Below are 14,736 nucleotides of genomic sequence, written 5' to 3' on the forward strand. Positions count from 1 at the left end.
GCATCTGTCCTCAGATAATCGCATGGTGTGCTTTCGCGGTAAAGCCTTTTTGAAATCTGACAAAGCGGCTGTATAACAAGAAGTTAAGCTTTTAAATGATGTAAGACACTTGTATCTTCATGAGTGTTTAATATTACGAATTTTGTATTTTTGAATTTCTCACTCTGCAATTTACCGGATGTTGTCAAATCGATCCCGGTAAAGAGATTCTAGCCGTAAGGGTTTTAAGAGTTGAAGAGTTACGGGGCTAATTAATGTTGCACAAAATTGGCCAAAATATGGAAAAACTGGCACAACATAGACATTCCCTGCAAGAAAGTAATGTGTTTCAACTGTAACTCAATGCGAAAATGTACCTCACGCTAGTTGTAAAACAAAGCTTTGGCCATTTACTGTATCAGATACTAAGTACTCATAAAGTGCATCACCTCAAAAGTTAAGTTGGAATAATTCACTTAGGGGCCAATTCAGACTTTTACACCTTTCCTACACACTCCTTTCATCAGTATTTGGTATTCAGACTTACCTAATTCAGTCGCATAACGTGCTCTGCAGATGTGGCTACCTTGCGTGCTCTGAATACTTTTCATTCACCCACTGAAAACCCTCAAACTTGCAGGCCAAAATATTTTCTTGTGGACTTTTCAGTCAATAGGTTTTTCAATACATGTGACTTAAGTCATCCCTTTAAAGCTGCTATATGAAACTTTTTGGGTGACCCGGCCAAGCTCACATAGAAATGTGATTTCTAGATCTGTCATTTTCATTGAAAGCAAGTCTAAGAAGCGGTATATCTATTCTATGTGCACTATTTCTATGCTTCCTAATACTGAATATCGAGAGAATGGGCCATCTAAATATACCATAAAACTTCCATTAATCCCTGAACACAATAGGCCCTTGTTAGAGACGTGTTTCTATTTGAGCCAGGTGTCTATTTCTTTAATGTACACAGCTTTTGATCATTTGCACAGTTTATTGTTTAATTCCAGCATTCACTTTCAGCATTTTAATCAATTTCTTCATTTCCTGCACTAATGTGTTATCATTTACACACTGTAACACTTTTATTTTTATTCAGACACCTTGACTTTTTCCACATTTTGTTATGTTACAGCCTTATTCTAAAATGTATGAAATTAATTTTCCCCCTCCTCAATCTGCACACAATACCCCATAAAAACAAAGCGAAAACAGTTTAATAAAAGTTTGCAAAAAACAGAAATAGCTTAATTTACATAGGTATTCAGACCCTTTGCTATGAGATACGAAATTGAACTCCGGTGCATCCTATTTCCATTGATAACCCTTGAGAAGTTTCTACAACTTGATTGGACTCCACCTGTGATAAATTCAATTGATTGGACATTATTTTGAAAGGCTATATAAGGTCCCGCAGTTGACAGTGCATGTCAGAGCGAAAACCAAGCCATGAGGTAGAAGGAATAGTCTGTAGAGCTTGTATCAAGGCACAGATCTGGGGAAGGGTACCAAAAAATGTATGCAGCATTGAAAAGGTCCCCAAGAACACAGTGACCTCCACCATTCTTAAATGGAAGAAGTTTGGAACCACCAAGACTCTTCCTAGAGCAGGCCACCCAGCCAAACTGAGCAATTGGGGAAGAAGGCCCTTGGTCAGGGAGGTGACCAAGAACCCGATGGTCACTCTGACAGAGCTCCGGAGTTCCTCTGTGGAGATGTGAGAACCTTCCAGAAGGACAACGATCTCTGTAGCACTCTACCAATTCAGGCCTTTATGGTAGAGTGGGCGGCCAGAAGCAACTCCTCAGTAATAGGCACATGACAGCAGGCTTGTAGTTTCCCAAAGGCAACTGAAGACGCTCAGAACATGAGAAACAAGATTCTCTAGTCTGATTAAACCAAGATTGAACTCTTTGGCCTGAATGCCAAGCATCACGTCTGAAGGAAACCTGGCACTATCCCTACGGTTAAGCATTAGTGTGGCAGCATCATGCTGTTGGGATATTTTTCAGCGGCAGGGTCTGGGAGACTAAACAGGATTGAGAGAAAGATGAAGAGATCCTTGATGAAAACCTGCTCCAGAGCGCTCAGGACCTCAGACTGGGGTGAAGGTTCATTTTCCAACAGGACAACAACCCTAAACACATATCCAAGACAATGTAGGATTGGCTTCGGGACAAGTCTCTGAATGTCCTTGAGTGGTCCAGCCAGAGCCCGGACATCTCTGGAGAGACCTTAAAATAGTCATGGTAACCTAATAAACTATTCCCAAATACCCAGCGTGTCACATCCTGACCTTAGTTCCTTTTTTAATGTCTCTCTTTTAGTTTGGTCAGGGCGTGAGTTGGGGTGGGCATTCTATGTTTTGTATTTCTGGTTTTGGCCTGGTATGGTTCCCAATCAGAGGCAGCTGTTATTCGTTGTCTCTGATTGAGAACCATACTTAGGCAGCCTGGTTTCCCACGATGGGTTGTGGGTAGTTGTGTCTGTGTTTTCCATACAGAATTGTTTCGGTTTTCATTTATTTCTCTTGTTCTTTTGTATTCTGTGTTCAGGTTAATACATATATTATGGACACTTACCACGCTGTGCATTGGTCTGATATTTCATACTCCTCGTCAGAGGAAGAAGAAAATCGTTACACAGCGTTTATTTGAAACAGCCGTTTATTTGATGAAATGTGTGACAATGCCTGGCTATTAAAAGGGATAGGCGGCTATTTAAACTTTACAGTCTCCATCTCGGTTTCAGCACCAATTGGTATATTTAAAAATATGATGATCTTGTAGATTATTTAGTTTTAGGAAAGTATTTATGAATCATAAAAAACAGGTTTGGAGAACCTTTACGCACAAAATAAAGAAAACGGTGGTTTGAATCATTCTTAAAATTGCCACTTTCAGTTTTTCCACCCATGGTAATGTTGGAAGATTTGTGTAATTATAATAGGGAGAATAGTGTAGGTTATACCCTTGTCTATTGCCTGCACTAACCATGGAACTGTGTGATGACGGCCATGCCTCTGGTTCAAACTGTTATGGCTTGGTCTGCTCGCTGCTCCTGTCACGTTTGTCATAACGAGGAGACCAAGGCGCAGCGTGATTGGAATGCATTCTTCTTTTATTTAACGAAGAACACTTAAACAAACTAACAAAACTGCTGACATGCAACTACACATAGACAATAACCCACAAACCAAAATGGAAAATGGTAACCTAAATAAGATCCCCAGACAACGATAAACAGCTGTCTCTGATTGGGAACCAATTCAGTCCACCATAGACCTACATATACCTAGACATACCAAAACCCCATAGAATACAAAAAACCCTAGACAAGACGAAAGCACACATACCACCCTCGTCACACCCATAGCCCCCTATCCCTAATAAAGAAAACAAAAAGAAAAAATAAATAACTAGGGTCAGGGAGTGACAGTACCCCCCACCCAAAAGGTGCGGACTCCCGGCCGCAAACCTAAACCTATATGGGAGGGTCTGGGTGGGCATCTAACCTCGGTGGCGGCTCTGGTTCTGGATGCTTCCCCCCTTCTTTACTCTGAGTCCGCTCTTGACCCGTGGTTCATCTTCGGAGGCTTTGGACTGCAGATCCTCGCCGTAGGCCCCGGGCTGGGGACCCTCGCTGCGTGGATCATCGCCGGATATTCTGAACTGGGGACCGTCGCTGGAGACACCGGACTGGGGACCGTCGCTTGAGACCCCGGGCTGGGGGCCGTCGTTGGAGGCCCCGGACTGGGGACTGTCATTGGAGGTTCCGGACTGTGGCCCATTGTTGGAGGTTCCGGACTGTGGCCCGTCGTTGGTGGTTCCGGACTGTGGCCCGTCGTTGGAGGTTCCGGACTGTGGCCCGTCGTTGGAGGTTCCGGACTGTGGCCCGTCGTTGGAGGATCCGGACTGGGTACTGTCGCCGGACGTTCTGGACTGGGTACTGTCGCCGGGCGCTCCGGACTGGGTACTGTCGCCGGACGCTCTGGACTGGGTACTGTCGCCGGACGCTCCGGACTGGGTACTGTCGCCGGACACTCCGGACTGGGTACTGTCGCCGGACGCTCCGGACTGGGTACTGTCGCCGGACCCTCTGAACTGGGTACTGTCGCCGGACGCTCCGGACTGGGTACTGTCGCCGGATGCACCGGACTGGGTACTGTCGCCGGACCCTCCGGACTGGCTACTGTCGCCGGACGCTCCGGACTGGGTACTGTCGCCGGACGCTCTAACTGGGTACTGTCGCCGGACGCTCCGGACTGGGTACTGTCGCCGGACGCTCTGGACAGGGTACTGTCGCCGGACGCTCTGGACTGCCGAGGCGCAATGTAGGCTTGGTGCGGGGTGCCGGCACTGGTGGTACTGGACTGGGGACACGCACCTCAGGGCGAGTGCGAGGAGCAGGAACAGGGCGTACTGGACCCTAGAGGTGCATTGGAGGCCTGATGATTGATGCCGATACTGGTGGTACTGGGCTGGTGACACACACCTCAGGGCGAGTGCGGAGAGCAGGCACAGGACGTACTGGACTGTGGAGGCGCACTGGAGGTCTGGAGTGTAGAGCTGACACAACCCGTCCTGGCTGGATGTTTATTTTCACCCTGCAGACTCACCGGAGACACAGTACGCAGAGCCGGCGCAGGTTTTCCTGGTCCAAGGAGGTATACTGGAGACCAGGAGCGCTAAGCCGGCACCCTCCTTCCTGGCTGGATGCCCATTCTAGCCCGGCCAAGGCCACCATAAACCTACATAAACATAGACATACCAAAACCCCATAGAATACAAAAAAACCTAGACAAGACAAAAACACACATACCACCCTCGTCACAACCTGACCGAACCAAAATAATAAAGAAAACAAAGATAACCAAGGTCAGGGCGTGACAGCTCCATAACGATTTAATTAGACTACATGTCTTTTAGCTCGTATCAATAGCTCAAGTTGTAATTTACAGTGCATGGAGAATGGTGTTATTTCTATCTGAAAATATAGTAGATGCTTTTCCCACTTTGAACTGGTAGGGTCGCTAAACTTTATTAATGGTTTCCTCACGCATAAATGTGGTTGAATTATTAGGGAATTAAGTCAAGGCCAGAATACAGAGTATCTGTAGACACACCTCCGCCGCACCTTCATTTATTTCATCTCCACCCCAAACTAATAGTGGGTGAATAGCATTCTATACTCATGCTTAAATTCAAGGTCAGAATGCGCATATAGAGAAAAGTACATAAAAAAGGAATGTAGAGATATCCTTAATAGAAAAAAACAAGCTTAGAGAAATATTAACAGATTCACACGAAATGGCAGAGCAATGAACCCAAAATTTAAACATACAATCCAGTTATGCAAAACAATTATGTCAAAGTTTAGCTCACATTTACAGTACACAAATACAATTTTGCAAAAAAAAAGTTGGAATGTTGAAATATTTCATAAGCAGGCCTCACAGTATGACCTGTCCATATCACATCTTGTCAATCATAAAATATTCTGGCACATTCTGGCCAAAATCTCCATTTCTTTGTCTTGGTGTATTTATCTGTGGTTAATTTAAAATAGTCCTCTTGGCTCATGGAGATGAGACATTCCTATATATTCATTTGATGTTGTCTTGATGATGACAGCTTCAGAATGTTCTGGAATAAACACTGAGGGTGTGAGGGAGCTGTGTAAATGTGTATTTTTGACATCACTAGCACAGTATGGTAAAGCAAGACATCAGAAGACTGAGAATCTGGCACCTTATAGTATATATTAAAAAGAGCTGAGGCCAGATCTACACTGCATAAAGGTGCCAAGTGACGAAGACTATCAGTCTGGTCTCTTCTGCTGACTCCCAACGTTTTCGCTTGTACTATATGACACCCAGTCATCCAGTGACTGATTCATTGTTTGCTATTAAAAACATAAATTTACACCTGCCTTTGTCCTGGAGACAATGAGGCAAAGAAATGTATGTCCCTTTCCCATTCAAAGCCCTTCCCCTCTCCAAATGACTATCCCTTTCCCATTCACAGCCCTTCCCCTCTCCAAATGACTGTCCCTTTCCCATTCACAGCCCTTCCCTTCTCCAAATGACTGTCCCTTTCCCATTCACAGCCCTTCCCCTCTCTAAATGACTGTCCCTTTCCCATTCACAGCCCTTCCCCTCTCCAAATGACTGTCCCTTTCCCATTCACAGCCCTTCACTTCTCCAAATGACTGTCCCGCTCCCATTCACAGCCCTTCCCCTCTCCAAATGACTGTCCCTTTCACAGCCCTTCCCCTCTCTAAATGACTGTCCCTTTCCCATTCACAGCCCTTCCCCTCTCCAAATGACTGTCCCTTTCCCATTCACAGCCCTTCCCCTCTCCAAATGACTGTCCGGTCTTAGAAGTCGGATGGTCGGATCATCATGGCTGTTGAACTAAGTGAATAACTCGGTCCCCGAAAGTGATGCCACTTTATGCCGTTCAGCTTGCGGATGTTGTGGCCCACGGTGTAGTAAATGCCGTTGAGGTTGGACAAGCCACAAGCGTCAAACCACCAACCTAAAAAACAGAAAGAGTGGTTGGGGTATAGCAGGATGGACTCCAGGAGATATGTCTTTGTGTTAGCAAAATGGTTACAGCAATTAAAGTGGAACCGACACTTGTGAACAGCTTGCCACACAGTCCTTAAGCCTCAATGAATCATCCCCCCCCCCCTTTTACTGCTATGAGAACCACACTCGTGCCTCAGAGAGATACTGCAAATTCATCTCTGATTAATCTAATATCACCTCACTGCTGTTTGCTTTGGATGGCATGTGTCAAGAGGTTGTACCCATAAGTGGTTTGATTACGGATGACATAGCTTCAAACATTTTGAAAGGGGTTCCAGCTGTGCTGGAGCAATTAACTTAAACAACTTTCAGAATCAATCAAAGTTTTAGTATTAAAAAGCTATTTATCTTGGAGTTTGTGTGACTGAGGGAATGGTTTGAGGCGGGATGTGTTTTACACAGCACTTAGGAGATAGGAGCTGGAATGCTTGTATCTGGTGAAGCCAGAAATTGCGTTTATGCCTTGTCTTGTTGTCTTTAGCTCTGGGCCTAGAGTCAAGACCCACTGGGCAAAAACTGATTTAATTAACGTTGTTTCCATGTCATTTCAACCAAAAAATATATATGGGATGATGTTGAATCAACATGGAAAACTGATTGGATTTGCAATAATTCATCAACGTAAGAGAACTTCTGATTTTTTTCACCCAACTTTTATTAACCTAAATCCAATGACAGGGTGATTTCACATTGAATTGACAATGTGTTGAGTATTGAGTTGACAACTCAACCCAAAGTAAATTAAAACTAGAAGTTGAAATTACGTCTGTGCCCAGTGAGGAGTCAAGAAGAGAGTAAGCCATTCAGATTGAAACTGCTGTATGGAGTTCAATGAGATTATCAGGGTGTTACACAAAAAGCACAGGAATCTCAGAATAAAATAAAATGATCGAGAGTACTATAGTACCACAAACAAACTAATAATTATATACAAACATGTAGATGTGAAAAACATATATTTTTTTAGTATGTAGGTATTTACAGTGGGTCCGAAATCATTGACAGCCTTGATAAAGATGAGCAAGAATTACTGTATAAAATAAATCATTCAAACACAGAGATACAGTATATTGTACACTCAATAAACTTGGGAAATATATTATTTTGTACTAACTAATACAATTGCTCAGAAAAATATATTTTGTTTAAGTAAAAAATATATATATACAAAAAATGTAGGGGTTAAAACAAACATTCCAGTTTTCTATAATAACTTTCAATAACTAACCTGGCGAGGATAACGGCACTTTTTCTAAAATGTTTTATGAGATTGGAGGACATATTGGGCCAAAAGAGCTCGGTTTTCATGCCATCTTACAGTAGCACCGGTTCCAATCCAAGTGCCAGTGCCGTTTAGCAAACTCCAGCCATTTACATTTGTTGAATCACGTGAAAATAAAGCTCTTTGGCCATGCACACAAGTGGTCGGTTTTGGCTTCGAAAAGAGGAATTATATGCAGAAAAGAACCACATACCTACTGTAAAATATGGTGGTGGATTTGTGATGTTATGGGGCTATTTTGCTTCCACTGATCCTTGGGCCCTTGTTAAGGTCAACAGCATCATGAACTTTAAAAAACCTGGTTGTCTCGGCCAGGAGGCTGAAACTTGGCCGCAAGTGGATCTATCAGCAAGACAATAACCCCAAGCACATATCAAAATCCAACAAAGAAATGGTTAATTGACCAAAATAAATCTACATTTTGCAATGACCATCTATGTCTCTGGACTTGAACGCCATTGAAAACATGTGGTTTGAATTGAAGAGGGCCGTCCATTAGTACAGACAAAGAAATATCAATGTTCTGGAATGATTCTGTCTGGAGGCATAGTCTAATTGTCACATTCTGACCTTTATTTCCTTTGTTTTTGTATTTATTTAGTATGGTCAGGGCGTGAGTTGGGGTGGGCAGTCTATGTTTGTTTTTCTATGATTTGGGGATTTGTATGTTTCTGCCTAGTATGGTTCTCAATCAGAGGCAGGTGTCATTAGTTGTCTCTGATTGAGAATCATACTTAGGTAGCCTGGGTTTCACTGTTTGTTTGTGGGTGATTGTCTATGTTAGTTGCTTGTGTCATCCACAGGTCTCATTTATAGCTTCACGGTCGTTATTTGTTTATTGTTTTTGTATAGTTTGTATTCAGTGTTCAGTGCTTTCTTTTATTAAATATTCATCATGAACACATACCACGCCGCATTTTGGTCCTCCGATCCTTCTCACCTCTCCTCTTCAGATGAAGAGGAGGACGTCCGTGACACTAATATCACTCCAAACGTGTTCTCCAATATCATAAAACATTTTAGAAAAAGGCTCACTGCCATTAGCTGGTGAGGTATTGAAAATAGGGGTGTTGATAATTTTGCCCCCTACCCTTCTGAGAAAAATAAATATTCCTTGGTAAACAAAATCTATTTTTATGAGCAATTGGATTAGTATAAAATAATATCATTTTAATGTTTTGGAAATACAATATAGCTCAGTATTTGAATGATTTATTATACACTGTCATTTTTGCTCATCTTTATGAAGGGTGTCAAAAATGTCAGAGCCCACTGTATATGTCACACCAAGTACTTAACAATTAAAACAACTGATTCACTTTACTTGAGCTTAAACTGTGTTTTTCTTGTCATAGCAAGGTCAACAGAATACATGTCACAACACGTCATAAAAAACTGCTGGCATGTGACATGTTGACACCCACGTAATTTGATGAAAACAAAAACATTATATATTTATGTCACGACATGAAAGGCATTAGCTATGTTATTCATTTACCAGAGTGAGAAGCCATATTGGCAGCATGCCTCAAGTCAGCTAGCTGTAAGAAAGGGGTTACTGCTTGTATGTCACTTTCACATAACATAATGCCCTAAATTCCCTCGCGGAGGACAAGTTTGAACCCTTACCCCCAGTCAGCATGAGGGCACACTTGCACAGGCAGTTGTCGTTGTCGGCGTCGCGGGTGCTGAAGCTGGTGCCATGCGATACCAGGCTGCTCTGCTCTCCCGCTGTTCCACTGTAGCCCCACAGGAACAGCCTGCAGATGGGAAAGTGAGCTTGACTGGGACTGATGGATTTCTGATGCCAAAATCACATTTTGAATTCATTCCATACAAAAAAAATAGCTATGAGATAATACTGTGAGGAAAGTTGAAGCAGAAAGCGAACGCTGTAGACTTTTTTTCAAAGTAATTTTACATGGCTTTCAGATATACAATAAGAACTGTATTATTTTCCTTGTAATGGAAAGGCGATATGTGATTAATAACAACATTGATATTTATTCCTATATCAATGGATCCAGGATTATTCATGTGCAATGAGTTTTGTTGTGGTGACAAAGACATAGTGAAACTTGAACTGTGTACATATTTGCATAGTTCTTGCCAGAAATCCTGTTACCGTTCCCCATTTCTACACTGGCAGCCTAGCTCTGGCTTATATGCTTTATTTGTTGTGGTCCTTTGAGTCAGATAAAGAAATGACCACATCGACATTGTGACTCAGTGTTACTCGTGGTGCAGGCATTTGTCACCACACACCTCATCACAAACTCCTGACCTTGAACAAAGTGAAGCAGACAAACTTCAAGGCCTTTGCTTGCCACTTCCCACCCACTTCGCCTGTCAGCCAGCCAGATCAAGTCCCTACGATCCGTCTCGTACGACCATAGCCTTAGGAAGTCGTTTGGGAGTGGGAGGTCATGCCATTTTTTTCCCGGGGATGCAAGAAAAAAGAATGACTGCACTGAAGAAGTCTAAAAAAGAAGTCTATATTGGTCCGCTAAAATACAGGACTACTAAAGGCATAGTGCACTACTTTTGTAAAAACATTTCAACCAAATGTATTTGAGTGTTTACTTGCGGAATATAAAACCAGAGCATTGCAAGCCCCACGTTGGGCACTACCATTGGGGCTCCTGAGTGGTGCAGCAGTCTAAGGCACTGCATCTCAGTGCTTGTGAGGCATCAACATTACATTACATTTAAGTCATTTAGCAGACGCTCTTATCCAGAGCGACTTACAAATTGGTAATACAGACACCCTGGTTCAATTCCAGGCCGTATCACAACCGGCCATGATTGGGAGTCCCATAGGGCGGCGCACAATTGGCCCAGTGTCGTCCGCGTTTGGCCAGTGTAGGCTGTATAAAAAAGCAACATGCTCTACCAACTGAGCCACATCATCAAAAACCACTTGATGTCTCAATATACTCAATTACTGTAGTGTGCATAGTTTTTTTTCATGGTGATGGAAAGTCTGCAGGTACAAACCTAGATGACCAGCCTATGTACAACACAGCCTGTGTACATTTACATGAAGTCGTTTGTAAGGATTGTAAATTAATACTGCACAAAACTGGTTGTTTTCCATGTTATTTGATCAAGAAAAATATTTAATTTGATGTGGATGTTTTGTGTCTATGCCCATAACTTTTCACCTTTTGATGTGTTTGAGGACAGGGTGCTGTTATTTCTGTATCCCATTAGAATTACAATCGCAGAGCAACAACTTTTACATTTCCAACTATTGAATCCTGCAAGATACTGTTCTATTGGTCTGCTAATACTAGTAAAGGCCAAGTGCACTACTTATGGGAAAAATTATATTATCTTTAATTGTTATGTATTTTTGGATTAATTGTCACGATTGTTATAATGATTGGAACAAGGCAAGTGCGTAGAGCTCCACATATTTTAATGAACCGAAACTCACCAAACAATACAAACAAGTACAACCGAAACGTGAAGCTACTGGTGTGCACACAGGCAACTAATTGTAGACAAGATCCCACAAACACAATGGGGAAAATGGCTATCTAAATATGATCCCCAATCAGAGACAACAATAAACAGCTGCCTCTGATTGGGAACCATATCAGGCCACCATAGAAATACAATTGACCTAAATGACCCACCCTGGTCACTATCACGCCCCAATCAACATAGAGAATAAACAGCTTTCCATGGTCAGGGCGTGACATAAATATTGTTTTTAATTCCGATGTTTCAGCGGGTGCTGCAGCACCCTTACTTCCCAAGGCTATGTGGGAAGTAGAAAATTGTGTTCAGCCATGAAAAATCTGTTTCGAAAGAGCTACGTTTTCCATATGGACATGGTGAAGTCACGAGGTCGAGTACTGTACCTGTATTGTTGTTTCTCACTGGCCAGTTGGAACTTGTCGTAGTGGGAGTAGGGTGTGTTCCCCTCCCAGTCTCTCAGCTCCACTCTCAGGGCATACTGGGTCTGACTGGTCATCTGAAACGCCAGCTCATTCCCAAGCCAGTGCTCTCCCGCAGGGTCCCCAAAACCCTACAGACAAACATCGGATGATCACACCATTACACAAGGGCACCTTACATCTATATTTTAAGTTCAAGTAGTCCATGTTTGATGCTTTGTCAGCTCTTGGCATCTGAACTGGTCTGCCAATGGATGAATAGGTGTCCAAGCGGCCCAATGGATGAATGGGAAAACATCTAACACAGGTGGGTACAGTACAGTAACATCCCTAACGTCAGCTGTGAATTCCAAAGTTGGAGGTTGTCAGGAGTACCCACCATTTTGTATTCCTTCCATGTTCTCTGGAAGTCCACACTGCCGTTGACCCTGCGCTGGAACAAAGTCCAGCCTCCACCACTAGTCTCCATGTCACAAAACACCTGGTGAAACAATAACTCAAATCTAGTCATTGCACTCATCAACGACAGAGGCACCACTCAACAAAACTTTGATCTATCAGCCGCACTTTGATTGAAACATGCAGTGTACTCAGGATGGTGAGGATGATGACAGTGTTATTTATTCACCTGGGTGGGTTCTGTCATGTTACTGATGTATATGTAGTAGACTCCACTGATGTTGTGTCCTGCTTTATAGGCTTCTGCACAATCACAAAACCTCTGGTCTCTCAGCAATATCCCTACACACACACACACACACACACACACACACACACACACACACACACACACACACACACACACACACACACACACACACACACACACACACACACACACACACACACACACACACACACACACACACACACACACATTTTGAAACAAAGCCAAAAATAAGTGTTTTGTTTAAAATCTACAAAGGGTAGACAACCATCTGATGACAATAATTGAAAGCAGTCTCATTCGAGTTGGGAATGTCTCCGGAAACAGATGCTGACATGTCCTACTCAGGCAAGATGTTGATTGGGAAGTTCAAATGAGAGTTATCAAAGTGAATCCAAGACTTGACGGCCAAAAACATCATGAAGTCAGCTCCCAACAATTTCTCTCTCTCCTTCTCTCGCTCTCTGTGTCATTAACGACTGGATGTCATTAAGACCGCACAACACATATGATATCCGCACCCATTTTCCAGAATGTTAGTTTTATCTGAATTTAGGAATGTGCAATGGTCCCCAAACGTGTACACATTGTGGCCCACCCAAAGTCTTTACATTTTCATGTTGACCCATCAAACAAACAAGCCACGTCTTTAGCTCCAACCCAGCCTTAAGCTGTGACTCTAGAGAGGAACTGGCTCGAATCCATCAGTGGATTCTATTTCCCCAGAAGGGACCTAGGTGTTGATGTCTGATAACGTTTGATATTTTCATTGCCGTGAAAGTGTGCACTCATGGTGGTTTACAGCATGTCTATCGACTGTCTGTCACAATGACATTATGAACATTCTATCTATCTGGAGTTAGACACTGGAGTGTACTGGATTTTGATTTGACACTTCAACAGAGCGCCGGAGTCTGGTTGAGTTATGACACTCGACTCCCGGACCACCTCTGCAATGTGGTTTGAGCCTTGGTTCGGTCGCTGTCTGTGGCCTTCCTTCCCGTCATTCCTGCTTTATTGTCTGTTCCCCTAACTTCATTCTGTCCTGTTGAAAAACCAATCAAAACAACAAAAGGTTGTTCGACTCTGATCTCTTCAGCCGAGTGTGGACTTATCAGAAAGCAAACTGCATTTGACAAAACCTGAGCTTCTGAAGGTGTTCCTACCTGTACCGGTAGACACCATGTTGATGAGCGTGTGGACCGACTCCATGAGCTGCTGATGCTGCCTTTGCAGGGCTGAGTTGTTGGTGCTGGCCACCCTCAGCTGCCTCTCTAGAGCCTCGATGGCTGTCGTCTGGGTCCTCACCAGTCCTTGTAGCCTATTCTTCTCCTCCCTCATGTCCTCCAGGTCGTCCCGCTGCTGTGACTCCAACACCTGCACCTTGTTCTCCAAATGACTGAGAAGATAGGTGACAAGTGTATTTCGTAGTATTTTGATTACCAAGCCTTCTTTTGTCGCTTGTTCTCTAAATTACTCAGCAAAAGGGTCCGGGTGTTAATTTGGATAGTCCATCTGTAGATGCTCTACAAACTATCAGCAACATGTCAACTGCATGTCTGTTGACTTTCAATAATATACTATGTGCTTTGATAAAGCATTCTACCTCCCTACTGTACCTGCCCTACGTCGATTGATCATTAATCTACAGTTTTGGTGTAAACTTGAACCCTTGCTTTACCAGAATAACCACAATGATAAAAGGACAAATAAGAATTTGAACAGGCCCCGTTGTCTCTTGACAACCAAGCTAACTAATTCCCTTTCACTGCTTCCATGTGTAAGTAACTCCAAAAAAACACTAACCGTCGAGTAGATAAACCCATGCTCTAGGGTCGTAGCTGAAAATAGATGGACTCTGGTTGACTAAACACTGAAACAAGCCAAATGTATGTAACTTGATGAGAGGATAGCAAAGTGAACATAGCACTAGATGAACAACACTACAACTGAATGTTTGGCCAAAGCACACATCTGGTGATTCTAAATGTGGATGAAACAGGTAGGTAAGTGTATGTCAGTGGTTTTGTAAAGATGTAACCTGCTTCAATTACATCTTTCACAACTACTGTTGGAGTGAAACAAGGCTGACCTTGAATTGTGCTTCTAAAACAATGTATTTACATGGGCAGGTTGTTACGCCCTGAGCTGTTTCACCTGTCTTTGTGCTTGTTTCCACCCCCCTCCAGGTGTTGCCCATCTTCCCCATAATTCCCTGTGTATTTATACCTGTGTTCTCTGTTTGTCTGTTGCAGTTTGTTTTGTTCGTAGAACCTACCAGCGTTTTGTTCCCCTGTTCCTTGCTCCT

The 14,736-nt window shown here is 43.1% G+C and overlaps 1 protein-coding gene across 1 annotated transcript in view; it reads right to left on the reverse strand.

Annotated features, from left to right (window-relative positions):
• Positions 1-4,572: 4,572 nt before the first annotated feature.
• Positions 4,573-14,736, reverse strand: part of angpt4 (angiopoietin 4) — a 41,289-nt gene continuing 31,125 nt past the window's right edge. Inside the window, exons 4-9 of the mRNA XM_035778467.2 lie at positions 13,595-13,827; positions 12,390-12,502; positions 12,141-12,242; positions 11,726-11,892; positions 9,486-9,616; positions 4,573-6,521 (exon numbers count right to left, since the gene is read on the reverse strand). Coding sequence (XP_035634360.1) covers positions 6,361-6,521; positions 9,486-9,616; positions 11,726-11,892; positions 12,141-12,242; positions 12,390-12,502; positions 13,595-13,827 — 907 coding nt within the window. The 3' untranslated portion in view covers positions 4,573-6,360. The remainder of the gene's footprint in view (positions 6,522-9,485; positions 9,617-11,725; positions 11,893-12,140; positions 12,243-12,389; positions 12,503-13,594; positions 13,828-14,736) is intronic.

Source organism: Oncorhynchus keta, chromosome 10 (genome assembly GCF_023373465.1).
Source record: "Oncorhynchus keta strain PuntledgeMale-10-30-2019 chromosome 10, Oket_V2, whole genome shotgun sequence".
NCBI classification, from domain to species: Eukaryota; Metazoa; Chordata; class Actinopteri; order Salmoniformes; family Salmonidae; genus Oncorhynchus; species Oncorhynchus keta.